Source organism: Astyanax mexicanus, unplaced genomic scaffold, assembly GCF_023375975.1.
Source record: "Astyanax mexicanus isolate ESR-SI-001 unplaced genomic scaffold, AstMex3_surface scaffold_48, whole genome shotgun sequence".
NCBI classification, from domain to species: domain Eukaryota; kingdom Metazoa; phylum Chordata; class Actinopteri; order Characiformes; family Acestrorhamphidae; genus Astyanax; species Astyanax mexicanus.
In genome coordinates this window covers 849,182-869,927 of record NW_026040058.1, presented here as the reverse complement: position 1 = coordinate 869,927, position 20,746 = coordinate 849,182, and the positions used below count along the sequence as shown (strand labels likewise).

Sequence of the window (20,746 nt, the reverse complement as noted above, 5' to 3'; positions counted from 1 at the left end):
AGGTCCAGTAAATATACCCAGTCTAAATCCCGCCCTTAACCCATAAGAGCCCAGACCCAGTTCTGAATCGTTCATTGACAGTCACGTGTGTTTATCATGCGTAACTGACCAGAGCGCCATGTTTAAGGTAGTGTTGCTATGAGCAGTATAGTAGAAGTATTACAAGCAAACCTGCTTTTATCATTTTTGGAGAATTTAAAGCACCAATAGGGATTATACGTAGGTTTCTATTTTGAATGTGCAGACCATAACGGGTATATGTGTTTGTTTTGGCCTCTGCCTCCGCCTGCTGCTCGTTCCCCAACACTATCTCCACCCCGGAGGTCAGCTAACTACAGATAAAGTTCACATGATCCAGTTTATAATGTGCAAATAATAAAAACACTCCAAACGTATTCATTAGCTGATTAACTTACAGAGTATGACTCGTCATTGATTGCCATGGTAGAAGGTATTGAACTCGTCTTCCACTGAAGATTCATCCTCCTCAACTTGGCAACCCGAGTGAGTTTTGCACCTGGGGAGGGGTGGGCGGGGCAACCAATTCTCTGTTTTAAAATTGTTCTGATTTTTTTTACAACAAAGGTTTTTGGAAAAACAAAGCCACCAGCATTACTGCTACTGTGTGCTGATTGGTTGGTAAGTTAATGCTAAAGTTGCAGCCAGAGAATAAAAATGTAAGTTTAAAATGCTCATAAATAAGAGTGAAAAACTATTTATGTGGTACTGAAACATTTGTTTTTGTTGTGCTTGTTGTGAGAAAACTACTGAAAAGTAGAAAAAGACTCAAGTGAAAAGTAGAAAAGTAGAAAAAGACTCAAGATGCAGGATGCAGGAATAGCAGTCAGATAAACTGGTGTGCATTCTTTCATTTGGTTGAATTGCTGATAAATAGTAGTCTAGAAAACATAGCCATTGGAAGATATTTAGAGGTGCATGGCAGCTCTCCACAACCTTACGAGCTTCACAGCACCACAGTAAACACACATGAACTCAACTCTAAAACAGAAAAAGTGAAAAGTGTATATTGTCTAGTATGACCCATTATCAGAATTATGCTTAGAATCTCAATGAATTCTGGACCGGTTCTCATCACAGTACAGTCTTAGGTACACCAATCAAGCATAACATTATGATCACCTTCTTGTTTCTACACCCATTATTTATCTTATCAGTCTCACTGATCATAAAGAATACTTTGTAGTTCTATAAGTACAGACAGTAGTGCTTCTGTTCTCTGTATATTTTACTATCCTTCTTTCACCCTGTTATTCAGTGGTCAGGACCCAGAGGATATACAACCAAAGCAAATCAAATTGTTATCCAATGAAACAAAAACAAAATAAAAGAACACATTCCATACTTTTAATGGCATGAGTAACAAGTGATATTACTGTACTCATTTTGGAGTAATTGGATACAAAATTGAAATGAAAAAATGTCTATTCAGTTGTGCATAAACCAATTTTTGAGTACTATAAAAACAAAAAGTTTGGTATACAATTTCACCGAGAAAACCTTGAAGAACTCATCCCATACTATTAAGGTCATGTTTTTCATTTTGGAGGTATTGGATACCAAACTTAGAAAAATGTTTGTTTGGTTGTGCATAAACCAGATTTTGAAGTGCTATAAAACCAAAAAATCTAACTGTTATCGAATACAACAAAGAAAACCTTGAAGAAAAACTTGAAAAACTATGATATTAATCTCATGCGCATCAAGTAATATTACTGTATCGTTTTAGTTATCAAATACCACTATAAAATCATTGAAGTACACTCTCCATACTATTAATGATATAAGGATCAAGTGATAGTACTGTATCATCAATACTGTGTCCATTTGGTTTTGTCTAAACCAAATTTTGGAGTCCTATAAAGCAAGAGTTATCAAATGACACCATAAACTCTTTAGAGAACATATACCATAAGTATGGTATATGTAATTCTTCATCGACATTATAGAAAATAAGTGATTTAACTGTATCATTTTGGATTAATGGAATGTAAAGGTTTTCATGGTGTCATTTGATATTTCTTTGATTTGCTAATTTTATAGAACTCCAATATCTGCTTTATGCAAAACAGAATGGACACATCAATTTACTCCTAAATAATACACTATCATTTGATATTTGCAACACTGATTTCATGGAAAGTGTCATAGTGATGGAAAATGTGATGGTCTTATTTGATAATTCTTTGATTTCTTGGGTTTATAGGACTCCAAATATGATTCATGCAAAAATTAATAGACAACGTTCCCAAGTTTGGTCTCCCATTATTCCAAAATGACACAATAATAATACAGTAATATCACCTGATATGCATGACATTAATAGTATGGGATGTGTTCTGCAAAGTTTTCTTGGTGACATTGGATAACAATGTAGTTGTTTGGTTTTATAGCACTTCAAAATCTTGTTCATGCACAACCGAATAGACATTTTTTCCTACTATGCCATTAATAGTATGGAATGTTTTCTTGAAGACTGTCTTGGTTTTATTGGATAACATAATAAAATTTGATTTGCTGGCTATAGTGTGGTATCCAATTACTCCAAAATGATACAGTAATATAATTACTTAATTAATATGCATGACAATAATAGTATGGAATGTCTTCTTTAAGGATTTTATGGTCTGATTTGAGGACAATTAATTTTTTTGGTTATGTAGCACTCCAAAAATTTTTATATAAAACCGAATGGACATTATTGGTATCCAATTACTCCACAATGATACAGTAATACCACTTCAAACATATAACGTTATCTGGTATACATGAGAATAAGATATTTAAGAATTGTGTGCTGTGATATGATAACCATTTGATTTGCTTTTTAACAGCACTCCAAACATTTCCAAAGCGTTTCACTGTTCTACAGATAGTCTTTCTGGTGTATATTTGTTTATTAGACCTGGTTAAATGTTTTTATAGCTGTGTTTCTGTTCCATGTTCAGTCTTTGCACAAGAAGCGCGAGACTCTCTTCCAGATCCGCTGTGCGCGCGGCTATGGAGTGAATTTTGTGCCAAAAGTTTTACGTAAAAAAATAAAATCCACAATCAAAATTTTAAGAATCAAAAGTAAAACATGTATGTTGCAAATTCAAAAGAGAAAAAATATATATCAAATATATATATTTAAATATACTTGGTTATTTTATTATTCTTTGCACTTATTTGAAAATTATTTTAGTTTGGATTTTGCCAGTCTTTGCTTTCATTTTTGGATTTTTTTTGGATTTTCTGTGGATTTTTGTGGATTTTGCTGCTAAAGACTTTTGCTTCTGGAATCTCTCCTGTGCTTCTGCTTCATTTTTTTGGTTCTGATTTTTGGCACACTTTTCACGGGTGGGCGGGGCTTAGAAGAAGGCGTTCCCCTTTAATCTCTATTGGTCACCTACCCTGAACCCTCGTCTGAGACAGACCACGCCCACCCCGCCAGCTTCAAGCGCTCTTCCAAACAAGGCAGAGCGAACGGGGTTCAGCTCACAGCAGCACCAGCAGGTACTTTTCCAATTAAATTTCATACAGACGTTATGTTTAATGTTATATTTCTTTTTTAAGTAAGTGTTTAACTCTATTAAGATGCTCATGTTAGCGGGGTGTGCTAAATATCCATGCTTAAATTATACTAGTTAGTTAGTGAACACTAACCTACCTAGTCAGTGAGTTAGCTAGTTTACCTAGGTCATCTGGTCAGTGAGTTAGTGGGTTAGCTAAGCTAGTTAGGTTACCTAGTCAGTGAGTTAGCTAGTTTACCTAGGTCATCTGGTCAGTGAGTTAGTGGGTTAGCTAAGCTAGTTAGGTTACCTAGTCAGTGAGCTAGTGGGTTAGCTAAGCTAGTTATTATGCCCCAGGGTAAAGCCAAGTAAGTGCTGGTTACGGTTAACTAGCTAACTCACTGACTAGGTAACCTAACTAGCTTAGCTAACCCACTAACTCACTGACCAGATGACCTAGGTAAACTAGCTAACTCACTGACTAGGTAGGTTAGTGTTCACTAACTAACTAGTATAATTTAAGCATGGATATTTAGCACACCCCGCTAACATGAGCATCTTAATAGAGTTAAACACTTACTTAAAAAAGAAATATAACATTAAACATAACGTCTGTATGAAATTTAATTGGAAAAGTACCTGCTGGTGCTGCTGTGAGCTGAACCCCGTTCGCTCTGCCTTGTTTGGAAGAGCGCTTGAAGCTGGCGGGGTGGGCGTGGTCTGTCTCAGACGAGGGTTCAGGGTAGGTGACCAATAGAGATTAAAGGGGAACGCCTTCTTCTAAGCCCCGCCCACCCGTGAAAAGTGTGCCAAAAATCAGAACCAAAAAAATGAAGCAGAAGCACAGGAGAGATTCCAGAAGCAAAAGTCTTTAGCAGCAAAATCCACAAAAATCCACAGAAAATCCAAAAATGAAAGCAAAGACTGGCAAAATCCAAACTAAAATAATTTTCAAATAAGTGCAAAGAATAATAAAATAACCAAGTATATTTAAATATATATATTTGATATATATTTTTTCTCTTTTGAATTTGCAACATACATGTTTTACTTTTGATTCTTAAAATTTTGATTGTGGATTTTATTTTTTTACGTAAAACTTTTGGCACAAAATTCACTCCATACGCGGCTACCGTAAAGCACGGTTTAGACGCGCATTAGGGGTTTCGGTAAAGAAACGTTTTCAGAAGTGCAGAACACGTGACCGCGGTGTTCTTTTCCAGTCTGCAAGGACAGCGGAGCTTCAGTCCAGAGTCCGACGTCCTAAAAACTGAATCAGTCGGAGCTGCGGGACTACAGTCTGAACAGTAACTGGAGCTAAACCAGCTCAGAAGAACACAAATATTCAAGTAAGATTATACGACACACACATATAACACGCACGCGCGCGCGCGCACACACACACACACACACACACACACTAAACTTACTGCGTCAAGAGGCCTCGCATGAAATCCCTCTAAAGTGTGAACCTGAAGTTGGACACATTAGAATGTTTTACTTTGTTTCTAATATTAGTGCTGTTTTTAGACATCTACAAACAACATATATACCGTTTTTACATACCGTAAATTAATGCCACATCAGATGCTAAGCTAACTCGCAGTAAAAGTGAAAGTGAAAGTAAAAATAAGTTTAAATAGGATTTAAATATAATAACGTTTATTTGTTTTAACCTTGTTTTTAAGAAGTTCTTGCTAGCAGCTGTTTGTGTGATTAACATGGTATCAGTTTCTCTGAGATCCAAAAATAACCCTGTTTATTTCCTCATGCTGATAAACTGTATTTGGAATTCATCATACTAGAGACCTAGAGATCAAAACCAGTTCAGGGCATCTTACACTGGAAAGTGCTAAAATCTGTGCTATTTCTGTCCCCAGGAAATTACATGCATAAATATTCACACAAAAAAACTTTAAACTACATTTTATTATTAAGCATATTGTCTTGTACATTGACCAAATTGCGAAAGTAGGATATATAATTAAAAACATTAATAAAAACCTGTCCCCACTCTAACTATAAACTTTACCATAAAATACCTTTATTAAACTCCTTCAGAGGTGTTTTGTTTTGCATTGCTGTGTCCAAATCCTATCAATTTTTCAAAAATATTTTTTGCATAATAACTCCATATTATTTAAGTTAAAATAGGTTGTCACTTAGTTCTTTTACCGTAACACATTACCCTATCTGAAATTCTACAAGTCACATCTACAACAGGAAGTTATGTCAGTTGGTTCTTCTGAAGACCAAAAATTAAAATGTCTCAATTGTTTTTCTGTTTATTTGATCATATTGTAACTATGACTGATGAGGTTAATCTCAACCCTCTTTCCTGTTACCTATATTCATTCTTAGATCTTTTTGGATATTTTCAAAATACAAATTTTAGGGAACTAGAATGTGCTCAGTGTTTTTATGCTATTAGCATAGCTTTTATTATATATATATATATTTCCTGTTTTTGCTAATTCTATGATAAAAACTCATGTTACTTTCAGTCCTGTTACTCATAACATAAAAGTAACAGAAGTGAGTGCCAATAACAGGAGTGAGTGCCAGTAACAGGACTAATCTTTGAATTAGAAACATTTACACCTTAGTTAAAAGTACATAATTAATAATTAGATTTAGAGTTGAAAAAAGATTAAAAGTTAAGTTTAATTTGGAAGAGTTACAACAAGCAAATGGAACCCATTCGATGAAATGGCCCTTAATTATTTTTTAACAATATCGGCCAGCTCTAGCTGGACTGACTGTTTTTGGACTGGGTAAAATCTCAGCTCTCTATTTGTCTCCCTGTAAAGATTCATTAATGGAGGAAAAGGAAAGAGTTGCTTCTTCAGGGATGGATCTCTGTAGAGAAGTGGATGAGAAGGATGGCGATGGGCAAAACCAGCCCAGGACATCAGTATCTCCTGAACCCAGCTGTGTGTCTATGAAGAGTGACCGCTCAATGCCTATACCGCCGATGTTCGGAGAGAAGGATGTTTCCACTAATCAGAGGTATATAAGCACTTAATAAATAATAACTTTATTTATTAAAGGAAAGAATACATATATCCAGAAAATGTTTTAATAAGCCAATTTTTGTGTGATGTTTTTTGTAATGGGATCTAATCTAATCGGATTATTGTGCGTGTAATGTTTTAGAGATGACCCTGAGAAATCAGTATATCCTGAACACAGCTGTGCATCTATGCGGAGTGACCGCTCTATGCCAATACCTCCGATGTTCAGAGATAAGGACGTATCCAGTGATCAAAGGTTTGAAATAAATATTTATAATCTGAACAATCTTCAGTGAATGTATTAAAAATTATATTTTTTTGTAATTAAAAGTCACAGGTTACTCAGCCCTAATCATACCCAGTACTTTTACCCACCATTTATAAAGGCTGTACTGTTTGTTGTATTTCCCATAGAAATTGTGTGCATTATGTTTTAGAGATAAACCCCAGAAAAGAAAATCTCCAGAACCCAGCCATGTGTCTATGAGGAGTGACCGCTCTATGCCTATACCTCCAATGTTCAGTGCTGACGATGTTTCATCTGATGGACGGTAAACACTGAAAGTTTAGTTTTTCTGATCACCATTGAAGATTCAGTGATGTACTGTGTAAAGTTTAACAGTAATGATTTATTGTTTATTAAAGATTATTTATTTGTTTATTATATGTTGTAAGTTACCAACCTATAAAGGTACTAAGATCTTTAGCAGGTGGCCTTGAAAAGAAGCAGGTGAATAAAATGTCTGTTGTTAATTAGTAGTAAGCAGTAAAGGAAATAGATTTGTGTGTGGGGGGCAGTGAAAAGTAAATCAAGTGACACCAGGAGGAACAGTGTAAAGTTATGTTGCATTAATACAGATGTGCAGTATGTTGGGTGATGTAGTGCTTCGAGTCAATGGTATCAGTGGGGTATAGTGCGGGCTTAGTCACCAGTACAGGTCTGGTAAGTGACAGGCAGGTGAAATGAGCTTGGAGGGGAGTCAGTTTGGGAAGACACACCCCTCTGTGGAGGTGTTGTAGGCTTAGGTCAGTGAAATGCTGATGAAGGGGGCTGATTACCTGATGACCCCTGTGAAGAGCTTGCTATGTAGCAGGTAACAGGAATATAAGTGAAGGTGGTGAGTTAGGCCCTGTGTGTAACCCAAGTTAATTGGTGCAAGATTGTGCCTTTATTTCCTATATTTTGTAGCAGAATTCTTAGTCATTTTTCTGGACAGGGATTAGGCCTAGTGGTAGACTGTATTTTCCTTTCAATTGGAAATCTCCATTAGAATTGTTGTGCACTCCAGTACTAGATTTAATCCCTGTGTGGGTAACTTACCATTAAAGTAATTATTACAATTATAACGATATGATTATTTGTAATGTTTCAGAGACAAACCCAAGAGATCAGTATCTCCTGAACCCAGCTCTGTGTCTTTGAAGAGTGACCGCTCAATGCCAATACCTCCGATGTTTAGTGGGAATGTCCAACCAGAGAGAAGGTAACCATCCTGATTGAACCAGACTGACTGAAAATAAGCACTTAGATGTTATTAACGTGCCCACTGTCAATGGCAGTAAAGGAGATAGATGTGTGTGTGTGTGTGTGTGTGTTTGGGGGGGGGGGGGGGTAGAATGAGTGCAGTGTGCTACTGTTGGTCAATAGGCTGATGCACAAGATTGGAGTTGTTGGCAGATGTAGGCCATAAACTACAGATTCTACATTGCATTGCAGTAGCAACATCGAGGCCAGATATTGTATTGTACTCAAACAAAAAGCTTATTTTATAGTGCTAACTGTGCCATTTGAAGATGAGTTTGATGGAGCTTATGAAAGGAAAAGGTTGAGATTTGGAGATTTGGTGCTCTTAGAGCCAGTTTCCTGGACAGCATTAAGCCTAGTCATAGACTTTATTTTCCTTTCAAAGGAAAATCTCCATTGAAAATGCTGTGTAGTCAAAGACTAGGTATAATTCCTGCCCTTTAAGGTAATTATTACAGTGGTAATGATAAGTGTGTGTAATGTTTTAGAGATAAACTCCAGAGATCAGTATCTCCCGAACCCAGTTGTGTGTCTATGAAGAGTGACCGCTCTATGCCAATACCTCCGATGTTCAGTGGTGAAGTCCAACCAGAGAGAAGGTAAACATCCTGACTGAACCAATTATGCTTAGATGATACCTCTGTGATGTTTGATCTTGCATGTTGCTTTTCTGCTTTGAGGTCAGAGTGTTAATTGCTTTATGCTACATATAGTAGCTGAAAATGATTAAATTTATTAAATCCTTCAGGCTTTATTAAACTACTGAAAGTTCCTCAAGTTTGTGTATGGTTAATGTTTTAAAGCAGTGGTTCTCAGTCATGATCCTGCGGCATCTCTGCCCTGCTTGTTTAAGTGTTCTATAGAATTCAATAGTATTCAGGGACCTGAATTGAAAACCATTGTTTTAAGTGTAATTAGTGCTGTAGACTGAAGAACTTTGGGTTTGACATTAAAAGCTGAATATGAGACCAAAAAAGAAAACATCAACTTTTCAGCTTTTTTTTTTTTAGATATTTACATCTGGATCTGATACAAAGTTAAATAGAACATAGCACCTTTTATCTGAACCCACTTGTTTCTTGTAAGCAAACATATAGTATAAGATCATAAAAGTGGATAAGACGTAATATATAGTTGCAAATCTTTGCTTGCAATAACAGCATCAACTGACATCACTAAACTAAAGCATTCTTCTAGTATTATCTTGCTGCATGATGAAGGATCTCTTTTATAAAATTAGTCTTTTATCAGTTGCATCTTTCTTTAAAGTGAGTGACAATGGTACTTCATTGTATTGCTACCTTTAGCATTGTAAATAACCTCCACTGAGTTTCAGAGGTAACCTGGTATGTTTGGGGTCATGAGCAGATCCTTTCCTTCTCCCAACTCCAAATAAATTAGCGTTTACTTCAAATTGGTAAAAGTTGATCTTTGTCTCTGTACTTCTTGGCAGATTATAACCTGGCCTTCCTATTCTCTTGGTAATTAGTGGTTAGTATCTTCTGGTGAAACCTCTGTACTTTTGTTCATAAAGTCTTCTGTGAACATTAGACTGTGATACATTTTTCTCCTGCCCTCTGGAGGTTGCTGCTGATGTCACAAACAGTTTTTTTAGGGTCTTTCTTCACATCACACACAAGGTTTCTGTCATCAACTGCCGTTGTTTTCCTTGCTGTTACCTTTTATATTATTTAGTACACCAGTTATGATTTTTTTCTTCAGGACAGCCATAGGCATTTTCATCCAAAGGCAGTTCTTTGTTTTTTATGTTGTTTACTCTTCCAACTTCAAATGCAGAGCAAAACCCAAATATAAAAATTATTTAAACTATTGTTTGTATAATTTATATTGCAGGACACACCTGATAGTCACATGTTTCAGTGCTTTGGATGGGTTCAGAAAAAAGGTGCTACTTTCTAAACTGTACATTAGATTCTATATATAACTGGAGGTAAAAGCTGAAATTCTCTCTCTCATTCATCTTTTAATGCCAAATCCAAATGTTTTCAGTCTACAGCAGAAATAAAGGAATTGGCCTCACTGTTCCAGTACTTTTGGAAGGGAGTGTATATCACCTGGCTTTCATTAAACATGCATTTGCACTTCACTCTACTCAACAGAGAGTCTTTTTTGTTTTTGTTGTAATTTCACATGTAACATTTTATCTCCTTGTCCTGTGTTTCTACAGTAGAGATTGGTGCAGATTGTGCAAGCAGCTCCTGAAAGATCCAGTCTCAATAACCTGTGGACATTATTTCTGTATGAAATGCATTAGCAACTACTGGGACAATTCAAACCCCTCCGGAGGCTTTTTATGCCCCCAGTGCAGAAAGAGATCTAAAACACGTCCTGCTCTCCGCCCACAAAAAGCCCATGACGACTTCAAGCCACAAGTAGATGATGATGTGTGTGGAGTCGTAATGAAGCACAAAGCCAACATGAAGAAGAAGTATGAGTATCTATATGAGGGTAACAGAAGTCCAAAGAAAAGAGTTCACCTTAATATTGTTTACACACAACTCTACATCATAGAGGCAGATCGCCAAGGGATGAATGAAGAACATGAGGTTTTACGTGTTGAATCCAGAAGTCAAGACATTCCCATTAATTGCAACGACATTTTTAAACATTGTGAGGAAAACGTTTTTAAGTGGGATGCAAAAGAAAAACACGTAGACATGAAAGTGACAACAGGAGCACGGGAAAAAAATAAAATAAAGACTGTTCTGACTAAAGGCATTGCTGGCATTGGAAAAACCGTCTCTGTGCAGAAGTTTATTTTGGACTGGACTGAAGGAACAGCCAATCAGGATGTAGATTTCATGTTTGTTCTTCCGTTCCGAGAGCTGAACCTGATTAGAGATGAGCAGTACACTCTTCATGAAATCCTCTGTGCGTTCTACCCTGAGATTAAAGATCTGGAGCCACACATCTATGATCAGCAAAATGCTGTGTTCATATTTGATGGTCTGGACGAAAGCAGAATTCCTCTTAAGTTTTCAGGAATTAGGAGAGTTTCTGACATCAACACATCATCGTCAGTCAGTGTCTTGATGTCGAAGCTGATCCAAGGAGAGCTGCTTCCTTCTGCTAAGGTCTGGATAACCTCACGACCAACAGCAGCTGATCAGATCCCCTCAGAGTATGTGAACCGAGTAACAGAAATTCAGGGATTCAATGACCAACAAAAGCAGGAGTATTTCAGGAAGAGAATCACAGATAAGGAGCAAGCCAGGCGAATCATCTCACACATTAAGATGACAAAGAGCCTTTATGTAATGTGCTACATCCCTGTCTTTAGTTGGATCTCCGCCACTGTACTGCAGATTCTGGATCAAAGTGGTGCTGCAGAAATTCCTAAAACTCTGACAGAAATGTATGCACACTTTCTTCTCACCCAGACAGCAATGAAGGACGAGAAATACAATGTGAGAAATGAATCCTGGAAAGAGGTGATTTTGAAACTTGCTCAGCTGGCCTTCAAGCAACTGATGAAAGGCAATTCAATGTTCTATGAGGAAGACCTGAAGGAGTGTGACATTGATGTTACTGAGGCCTCTGTGTATTCTGGGATTTGCACTGAGATCTTTCAGGAGGAAACTGTCCTTTACCAAAAGAAGATCTTCTGCTTTGTCCATCTAAGCTTTCAAGAGTTTATGGCTGCCCTCTACGTGTTTTACTGCTACTTAAACAAGAATATGGAGGTTCTTCATATTTTTGAGGTTGCTTTGAGAGGAAGGCAGTGCAGTGGCCAGTCTAAGCAGCAGGAAAACTGGTCTGGAGGAGTTCAATTGGAAAAACTGTTAAAAGGAGCGGTATATAAAGCTCTAGAGACCCCCAACGGCCAATTAAACCTCTTCCTTCGGTTTCTGCTGGGCATCTCTCTAGAGTCCAGTCAGAGACTTCTACAAGAGCTTCTGATGAGTAGAGAATGGAATGCAGACAGCATCAGTAGAACAAGCCAGTTCATCAAAGACCAAATCCAGAAAGAAGACCTCCCTGCGGAAAGATCAGTCAGCCTGTTCCTCTGTCTGCTGGAGATGAATGACCAGTCTCTGTACAAAGAGATTCAGGAATATCTTAAACTAGAAAAGCGCTGTGAGAAAAGGCTGACCCCCATCCAGTGCTCAGCACTGGCGTGTATGCTTCTGATGTCAGTGGAGGAGTTGGACGAATTGGACCTGAAGAAATACAACACATCAAGAGAGGGCTGCAGGAGACTGGTCCAGGCTGTGGGGAACTGCAGGAAGGCTCTGTGAGTGTGTTTTTTAAAGACTGACAAATTTAAAGACCTTGAAAACATTATTAAATTTAAAGTTGCAAACAAACATCACATCACAGTTGGACTTCGTATAGTTCAGTCCTCATGTATATGGTTCAATCACCCTTATATGTGTAAAATATATCAGGCAGACCCATATTTCTTCTAGCATCTAAATTTTACTAAAACAAAACTAGTGCATATAATGTTATTGAACCTGGCATGATAGTTGAGGTGAGTAGATTTTAGTGTTTCATAAACTGCTTCATTTTAAGCATCTCACAAACATCTTCAGCGTTTTACAGCAAGGGTGTCAAAATCAACACTGTTTTTTTATAATAATTAATAAATTAATGACTTAATATCTTATATAAACTGTGATCTTTATTTTTTTACATCTTCATTACAGAATTTCGAGTTCTAATCTTACGGCCCAGTGTTTTGAAACCGTGTCTTCAGTTCTGCAATTACCAAACTCGCCTCTGAAAGAACTGGACCTGAGTAACAATGACCTGCAAGATTCAGGAGCAGAGCTGCTCTGTGCTGGACTAAGGAGTTCTCACTGTAAACTCGAGATTTTGAGGTATATTGCTGTGATGACCTTCTGTTAATAGAGTGTTCATACTCGTTTTACATGTGTAAATTCTTTTGCAAAATGTTTTTCAGTATTCAAAGATGACTGGTGATCCAGTGTGAAATCATATTTTTTTTTGCAGACTTGCCATTTGTAAACTCAGTGAGAAGTCCTGTGAAACACTGGCGTCTGTTCTGCAGTCAGAAAATCAAGGCCTAAGAGATCTGGACCTCAGCAATAATGACTTTCAGGACTCAGGACTGGAGCTCCTTTCTGCTGGGCTGGAGAGTTCACATTGTAAACTACAGGTACTCAGGTGAGTTTCCTGTGAGTCTCAGTGTCAGTTCTGTGGAGGAGAAATAAAAATTAATAATTAATTAATTAATAATGAATTAATAATTAATAAAAAAAATATCCAAAATATATAAAACAAAGTATAACCACCCTGGGATACAGCACTAAATATATATATATATAAAATACCTTAATAAAAAATAAATTAACAACAAATAGATTAAAGTAACATTAACATTGATAATTGTTTATCTGGACAGAACACAAAGGCACTTGCAGATTTTCTGTTCATAGATGTATATGCTGTAAAACACACATTACCTCAAAAACACAAGTGTCCATATGATGAAAGACACAGATAGCTCAGCAGCCCATTGCTCTTGCAATAAATTTATTTTTAATGTAACTGTCAGACAAATTTAGAGCAAGGAACACCAGAGTTTGAGGCAGGATCTCTCTGGGGTAACAATATTCAATATTCAGCTTGGAAAAATGGGCTGGATGGTTGTGCTGTAAAATGAGATCAAAACTTCGTTGCCACTGTTTTGAAACAAAGTCAACATACCCGCTCATTAGCGTTGATGGGTTCTGCTTGGTAATTTGGCTTAAAGCCAAAACACTCCCACACCGGAGACGTGGAACAAAGTCCATCCGGACTGGACTACTCTAAACATTCTCTAAAGCTGTTTAGTTTTGAGAACCTTGAGAGTTCCTATTAGCCTTGAATACGCTCACAAGCTAACATCTCCACACACTCAGTCTCCGCTCTGTGTGTGTGTGGGTGGAGGCACCATCACTGGTGCATAAGCTCTGCGTGCACTACACTAATTTCCTAACCGATAGATGTCACTGTCTGACAGATTCGTCGAGAGCCGGGAAGAGAGCAGCACAGCAATTTACAATTATTTGCTCCCTTAATGAAGATAATAGGGAGATAAACAATTGGTTGTGTAGCTACAGTGCCTTGAAAAAGGCACCGTTTGCCACATTTTAGGCTTTAAACATAAAGATATGAAAATAAATGCAGCTGCTCTGTGATAGTCTGTGATAGAGTTCTGTTTAGCGCAGAGAGCATCATGAAGACCAATGAACACTCCAGGCAGGTCCGAGATACTGTTGTGGAAAAGTTTAAAGCCGGATTTGAATACAAAAAGATTTCCCAAGCTTTAAACATCTCAAGGAGCACTGTGCAAGTGATCATACTGAAATAAGAGGAGAATCAGACCGCTGCAAATCTAAACTTTCAGCTCAAACAAGGAGAAGACTGATCAAAGATTAGCCAAGAGGCCCATGATCACTCTGGATGAACTGCAGAGATCTACAGGTGAGGTGGAAGACTCTGTCCATAGGACAACAATCAGTCGTACACTGCACAAATCTGGCATTTATGGAAGAGTGTCAAGAAGCCATTTCTTAAAGATTTCCATAAAAAGTCTTGTTTAAAATTTGACACACACTACCTAGGAGACAAGAATGCGCTTTGGTAAGATGAAACCAAAATCAAATTTTTTGGCCACAATGCAAAATGTTATGTTTGGCGTAAAAGCAACACAGCTCATTACCCTGAACACACCATCCCCACTGTCAAACATGGTGGTGGCAGCATCATGGTTTGAGCCTGCTTTTCTTCAGCAGGGACAGGGAAGATAGTTAAAATGGATGGGAAGTTGGATGGAGCCAAATACAGAACCATTCTGGAAAAAAACCTGTTGGACTCTGCAAAAGACCTGAGAGTAGGACAGAGATTTATCTTCCAACAAGACAATGATCCAAAACATAAAGCAAATCTACAATGGAATGATTCACAAATAAACATATCCAGGTGTTAGAATGACCAAGTCAAAGTCTAGACCTGAATCCAATCGAGAATATGTGGAAAGAGCTGAAAACTGCTGTTCACAAACGCTCTCCATCCAACCTCACTGAGCTCCAGCTGTTTTCCAAAGAAGAATGGGCAAAAATCTCAGTCTCTCTAAGTGCAAAACTGATAGCAAAAGGTGCCGCTACAAATTATTAACACTAGGGGGCTGAATAATATTGCACACCAAACTTTTCAGTTTTTTATATCTAAAAAAAGTTTTAAATATCCAATAAATTTCGTTCCACTTTACAATTGTGTCCCACTTGTTGATTCATCACCAAAAAATTACAATTTCATGTCTTATTGTTTGAAGCCTGAAAAGGTTGAAAAGTTCAAGGGGCTGAATACTTTTGCAAGGCACTGTGTATATATTTCTAAAGGCATGGCATGGCTATTACACAGTACCAACATTTCTCCAGCTCAAATACAACCCTGAGAGTGACAGCGTGGAGTTATTGGGCACAGTGGATATATCAGCCAAGCTGTGCTACTGCTATTCTGTAACTAAAAATGGTAAATATGTTATATGTTATTGTTGTCATCATGTTTTCTTTTTTACCTGCAGGTTGTCAGGATGTTTGATTACAGATGAAGGTTGTTCTCCTCTGGCTTCAGCTCTGAAATCAAACCCCTGCCACCTGAGAGAACTGGATCTGAGCTACAATAAACTGAGAGAGTCTGGAGTGAAGATACTCTCTGATCTGCAAAAGGATCCACACTATAAACTGGAGACACTAATGTATGTATATTGATTAACTATTAAAAAAGTAATGATACACCAGCTCATTTATTGTTTCATCTGACGTACTAAAAAGAGTTTTTCGTGCTATCAGTATATTAACTGTCTCTACTGTCCAAGGTAGGCTTTTGTTGTGAGGATTTAATTGCATTTAATGATGTTGGATGATCACTTCTGCACCTCGTTCCAAGATTCAATAATTTGTCATGTACAAAGAGGAACTAAATTACAGTTACACTAAATAATGAAAGTCTTACTCTGCAATAAATAAATATTAAATATACTCACATGTACTCACATGTACGTAATGTATGCAGTAAGAGTGCAAATGATTGTACTGTATAATAGCAGCTAAACAGAGACTGAATATCAGGTAAATATAGAGTCAAATATAATACTGTAAGTACATGTAAAAGTATCTTACACATAGCGTATTGTATAAAAATGATAATATCTGTAGCGGGTCGGGTCCCACTAAATTAGGAGACCCAACCGGCTGTAAAGTTGAGACTACGCCACCCCAATTTACTATGTAGGGTAGGGGATCCCTCTGAGGTTTTTCTCAAATAAATGAGTGATCACGCTGTTTAACAAAAATATATTTTGTTTGATCTCTTTGAAAAATTAGACAGTTATCACAATAAAGGCGTTAAGGGACAATTAGACTACACTCCGGCCTCTAGGACCTCAGTCAGTTAATTAGACATAAAATTTATAATGAGTTCAAGTCTCACGCAGAGGCAGTAATATAATCAATAACACCCAATTAATTTTTAGTAGCAAGTGTACGTTACCATAGACCAAGGGCCTCAAGACACAATAAGATTGTAAGTAGCACTGACCCCAAAAGAGCCAAATAACTCGAAAACAAGAAAATAACAAAAGAAAAATGAACATGGAGCACCTCTGCTGTCAACCAATAATTCAACCCAAAAGCAAACCACTAACCACTACATTACCCTACAACACAAAGAAAATAGAGAAATTAAATCACTCAAATAATAAACTCACTGCAAATCAATTAAGCAGAAGTGATACATAATTACACAAATCATAAAATAAAACATTGGGTCAATTGACTTTGGGTCAATTATGTGCCCCTCTGAGTAGTATAAAAAAGGCCCAGTAAAGGGCAGTATAGCCCTACTAATACTCCCAATGGCCCAGTCCACTTGCCCCAAATACTGAAAGGTTATGATACGCACAATTCAATACAGAGAATAAAAGTTAATCAATTCCACAATAACCTAATACACAATTAATTTAGGTGACTCAGTACATTGGTAAAATCTTCATAATACTTTAGATCACAAAATCAGATGAAAAAGAACAAAAGAAACACCATAATAATTAATAATAATTGGCCTACAGGCAATCAAACTCAGCTCCACTGCAATAAAGCAAATACAAAAAAAAACAACCCTTTTGTTTTCACAGTGCAATTAATCAACTTCAAGCATCACATTTAAGCTCTATTCACAAAATATTAAATCTTTAGTAACAATATATAAATAATACAAATATAATTTATATACACATGTATATATAATTAATCTGAGATTCATTAGGTTTATAATTTTTACTTGTCTTTTAACATTTATTTTGTTTGATGATCTAAAACATTTGAGAATGACAAACATGCAAAACATTAAAAGGATCAAACACTTTTCCACATCACTGTAGTTTCACTGCTCAACCGACCAAAGTAGGATATCATTTTTTAAGGATAATTCCAAATGGGATTAAAAGTAACCTTTGAGTTTATAATGTACACTTTTCAATTTACACATTGTAGATTGCCAAAAATGAATAAATACTAGCAGTACATTAGCTGAAATGTGCTAATGATTCTCAATTAAGAAACCAAGAATTTATGTTACAAACATTTATTTTCATAAGAAATTAAACTGTCTATAAAATATCTATAAAAATTGGCTTTTGCGACACTGAAGTGTTTCACACAGTCTTGAATGAGTCCTGCCCTCCTCCTTAGCCTTCATTCCGTCATTGATTATTGGTGTGTGTGTGTGGTGTTTCTGTTTAGTGTGGCTCCTGTGCTGGATTTGATCAAACCAGGACTACAAAAGTGTAAGTTTATACACATTCTACATTCACACAGCAGGTAAAAGTGGCCCAAATCTATCAAATTTTTGTCATGTGTATCACAGGTGTGTCATGTCTATGTGTAAAACTGATTAAATGTGATTTGGGCCACTTCAATATGATACATATCTGATTTGCGGCAATATTAGAATATTAGGACTGATGTCTCTGTTCAGGTAATATTACCTGAAAATAAATATCGGATTTGGGAAAAAAAAATCTGATCTGGCCCTGCTGTGTGAACGTAGCCTAAGATACACACATCTATCCTAATTGTAACATTATTGTATTACTTCACATCTGAACTCTATTTGTCTTTATTTCAGATTTCTGCAGGCTGTCATTGAACCTAAACTCAGCATGCAGGTCTCTCACAGTGATGGCTGGAAACAGGACTGTCAGTTATCAGATGGAAAATCCTCGGCCGTATCCAGAGGATCCTGAGAGGTTTGAGTACTGGGAGCAGGTTCTGTGTGCAGAACATATGTGTGGACGTTGTTACTGGGAGCTTGAATGGAGCGGTGAAGTGGCAGTTGCGGTGTCCTACAAAGGAATCACACGAAAGGGCCGGAGTCACGATTGCGTCTTTGGACACAACGAGAAATCCTGGAGGCTGAGCTGCTCTAACATCAGCTACTCCATTAAACACAACCAGAAGAGCTTGGATATCACAGAGTCTCCGTCTCGCTCAGACAGAGTGGGGGTGTATCTGGACTGGCCGTCCGGGACTCTGTCCTTCTACAGTGTCTCAGAGGACACAAACTCGCTCACACACCTGCACACTTTCCATGCTGAGTTCACGGAGCCTCTGTACGCAGGGATTGGGCTTTACAATTATTACTCCACAGCAACTCTGTGCCAGACAGAACAACCTGATGATCTTTAAAGAAAAAGAAAGTTAACACTCCTGTCTTGCTAGAGTCTGGCCTACAGATGCCCCCGCCCCCAATTATCTGTATAAATGACAGTGTTGTATTTTAGAGCTTATTCACTTTTTACCCAATTTGTGTTTTTTATAAGGTTTTCTGGAGGTTACAATTAAGGTTTTGAGGTTTTTGTGGTTTTTATTTGACATACTTCACGTTTTATATAAAACAGGACCCCAACACAGCAGCATGAATTCTGATTTTAAAGAAAAAACATTTGTATTATTATTTTATTTGTCCACGGTTAATGTAAAATGAATTATGTTGGCAGTATGTTTATGGTTGTTTATCATATCAAACTGGTCATAAAAAATTGTAAATAATTGTGATGTAACACTACACAAAATTCATGGTTCACCATGGCATAATCTGATTTTTTTCTTTTGTTGTTTTTGTACATAGAGTTGTACATAGAGACAACTTAGAGGTGCATACAATAGGAAAAAGAGAGCGAGCGTGTTAAATAGCTACAGCTGTCCAATTTCATAACACCACAGAGAGTTGTCTGCCCCGTCCACAGACAAGAAACTCGCTTAGGTTGCCAAGTTGAGGAGGCTAAATCTATAATCCAGTAAAAGATGAGTTCAGCTAATACGTTTGGAGTGTTTTTATTGTTTGTGCATTATAAACCGTCTCATGTGAACTTTATCTGTAGTTAGCTAACCTAGCTTTATGCACATTAGCTTTATATGTTAGCTAAGCCAACCCGGTTATTCTGGAAATACTGACTACTGTACTGTTCTATACTGTACTGACCACCTTGGGGGTGGAGGTAGTGTTGTGGAAGGAGCAGCAGGAGATAAGAGAGCAGACTAAACTAAAACCAAACAAAGCCATGTGCTAAAGAGCACTTGGTGAGACAAACTAGAGGAAAAGATTGTAGAGGAAAAGCACAGAGAAAGACCAGAACATCTATACCTCTAACTGTGTGATGTATGTGAATACTTTGAGCTTTATTAATGAGTAGAAGTGAGAAACTAATCCTGTCCACATAGGGCTTAAGTCAAAAATAGCCTTTGAAACACGTTTAAACTTACATATGCATGCAAAGTTAATTACCTTAATTAAAAAAAAACAAACAAACAAAAAAACAGGAGGAACATGACAACTTCATATAAAAATAAGAATATAAATAAGGCCACAACAGTAAATATTTCAATTCTCTGCATATCTCTGTATTCAGACTACATTAGTAAGAAACTCTTTCTGTCTCTTTTTTCCAATATAAGACAAAATCAGCATTTTTTATTCATCTTTTTTTTTGTTGTATTTATTGGATCCCAACTTACCAGTTGAGAATTGCTGCACTACACGACACAAAATAGCAAATAGTTGTAAAGTGGAATAATAATGAAACATGGTCTTCAAAATTTTAATCAAATAAAAATCTGAACAGTGTGATGAGCAAAAGTATTCAAATAACTGGCATGCCAGTGCCAGAATTAGATGCATTTTAATCTGACTCGAAAAGTGCTCTCAATTTTTCGGTATTAACACTAAATGAGCATAATTATCTGTGGCCCTACTGTCCTGATTATGTAAGTATCTGTTGGCTACCATCCTGTTATATTGATATCAAAATATTGATATCCTTATATTGATATCAAAGTACTGTCCATTCTTAAAACATCTACAACCCGGTTGTTATTGGCTTTATTAAAAAAATATTTTGGAAACCACTTTCCCACTCCAAATACATACAGACAGAATAGCAACATACATAATTACACCAAGTGATTGAAGAGAATAAAATATAAATAAATAAACTTACTAACACATGTACAATGATTAGCCTAACAGATAACAACAGCCCATATTAACAGTGTCGTCTCAGGCCACTTCAGGGCACTTGTTAAACTCAGGGCTACAGATAAAGACTGCAAAAAAAAAATACTCAAAATTATTTGTCAGATATTAAAAAAAAAACAACAAAAAAACAA

General features: G+C 36.8%; 1 protein-coding gene across 5 annotated transcripts; it reads left to right on the top strand.

Annotated features, from left to right (window-relative positions):
• The first annotated feature begins 4,649 nt into the window (after positions 1-4,649).
• Positions 4,650-20,746, top strand: LOC103041737 (NACHT, LRR and PYD domains-containing protein 3). 5 transcript variants are annotated; one of them, XM_049473924.1, is made up of 12 exons: positions 4,651-4,858; positions 6,320-6,518; positions 6,666-6,779; positions 6,961-7,074; positions 7,897-8,007; positions 8,537-8,647; positions 10,237-12,303; positions 12,719-12,892; positions 13,026-13,199; positions 15,604-15,777; positions 17,822-17,865; positions 18,207-20,746. In XM_049473924.1, exons 2-12 carry the CDS (start codon positions 6,328-6,330, stop codon positions 18,764-18,766), a joined length of 3,834 nt encoding a protein of 1,277 aa, XP_049329881.1. In that variant the 5' UTR covers positions 4,651-4,858; positions 6,320-6,327; the 3' UTR covers positions 18,767-20,746. The 5 variants fall into 5 exon arrangements, with proteins under 5 accessions (XP_049329883.1, XP_049329881.1, XP_049329884.1 ...); XM_049473926.1 differs by lacking the exon at positions 8,537-8,647 and having other exon boundaries at positions 4,650-4,858; XM_049473927.1 differs by lacking the exon at positions 6,961-7,074.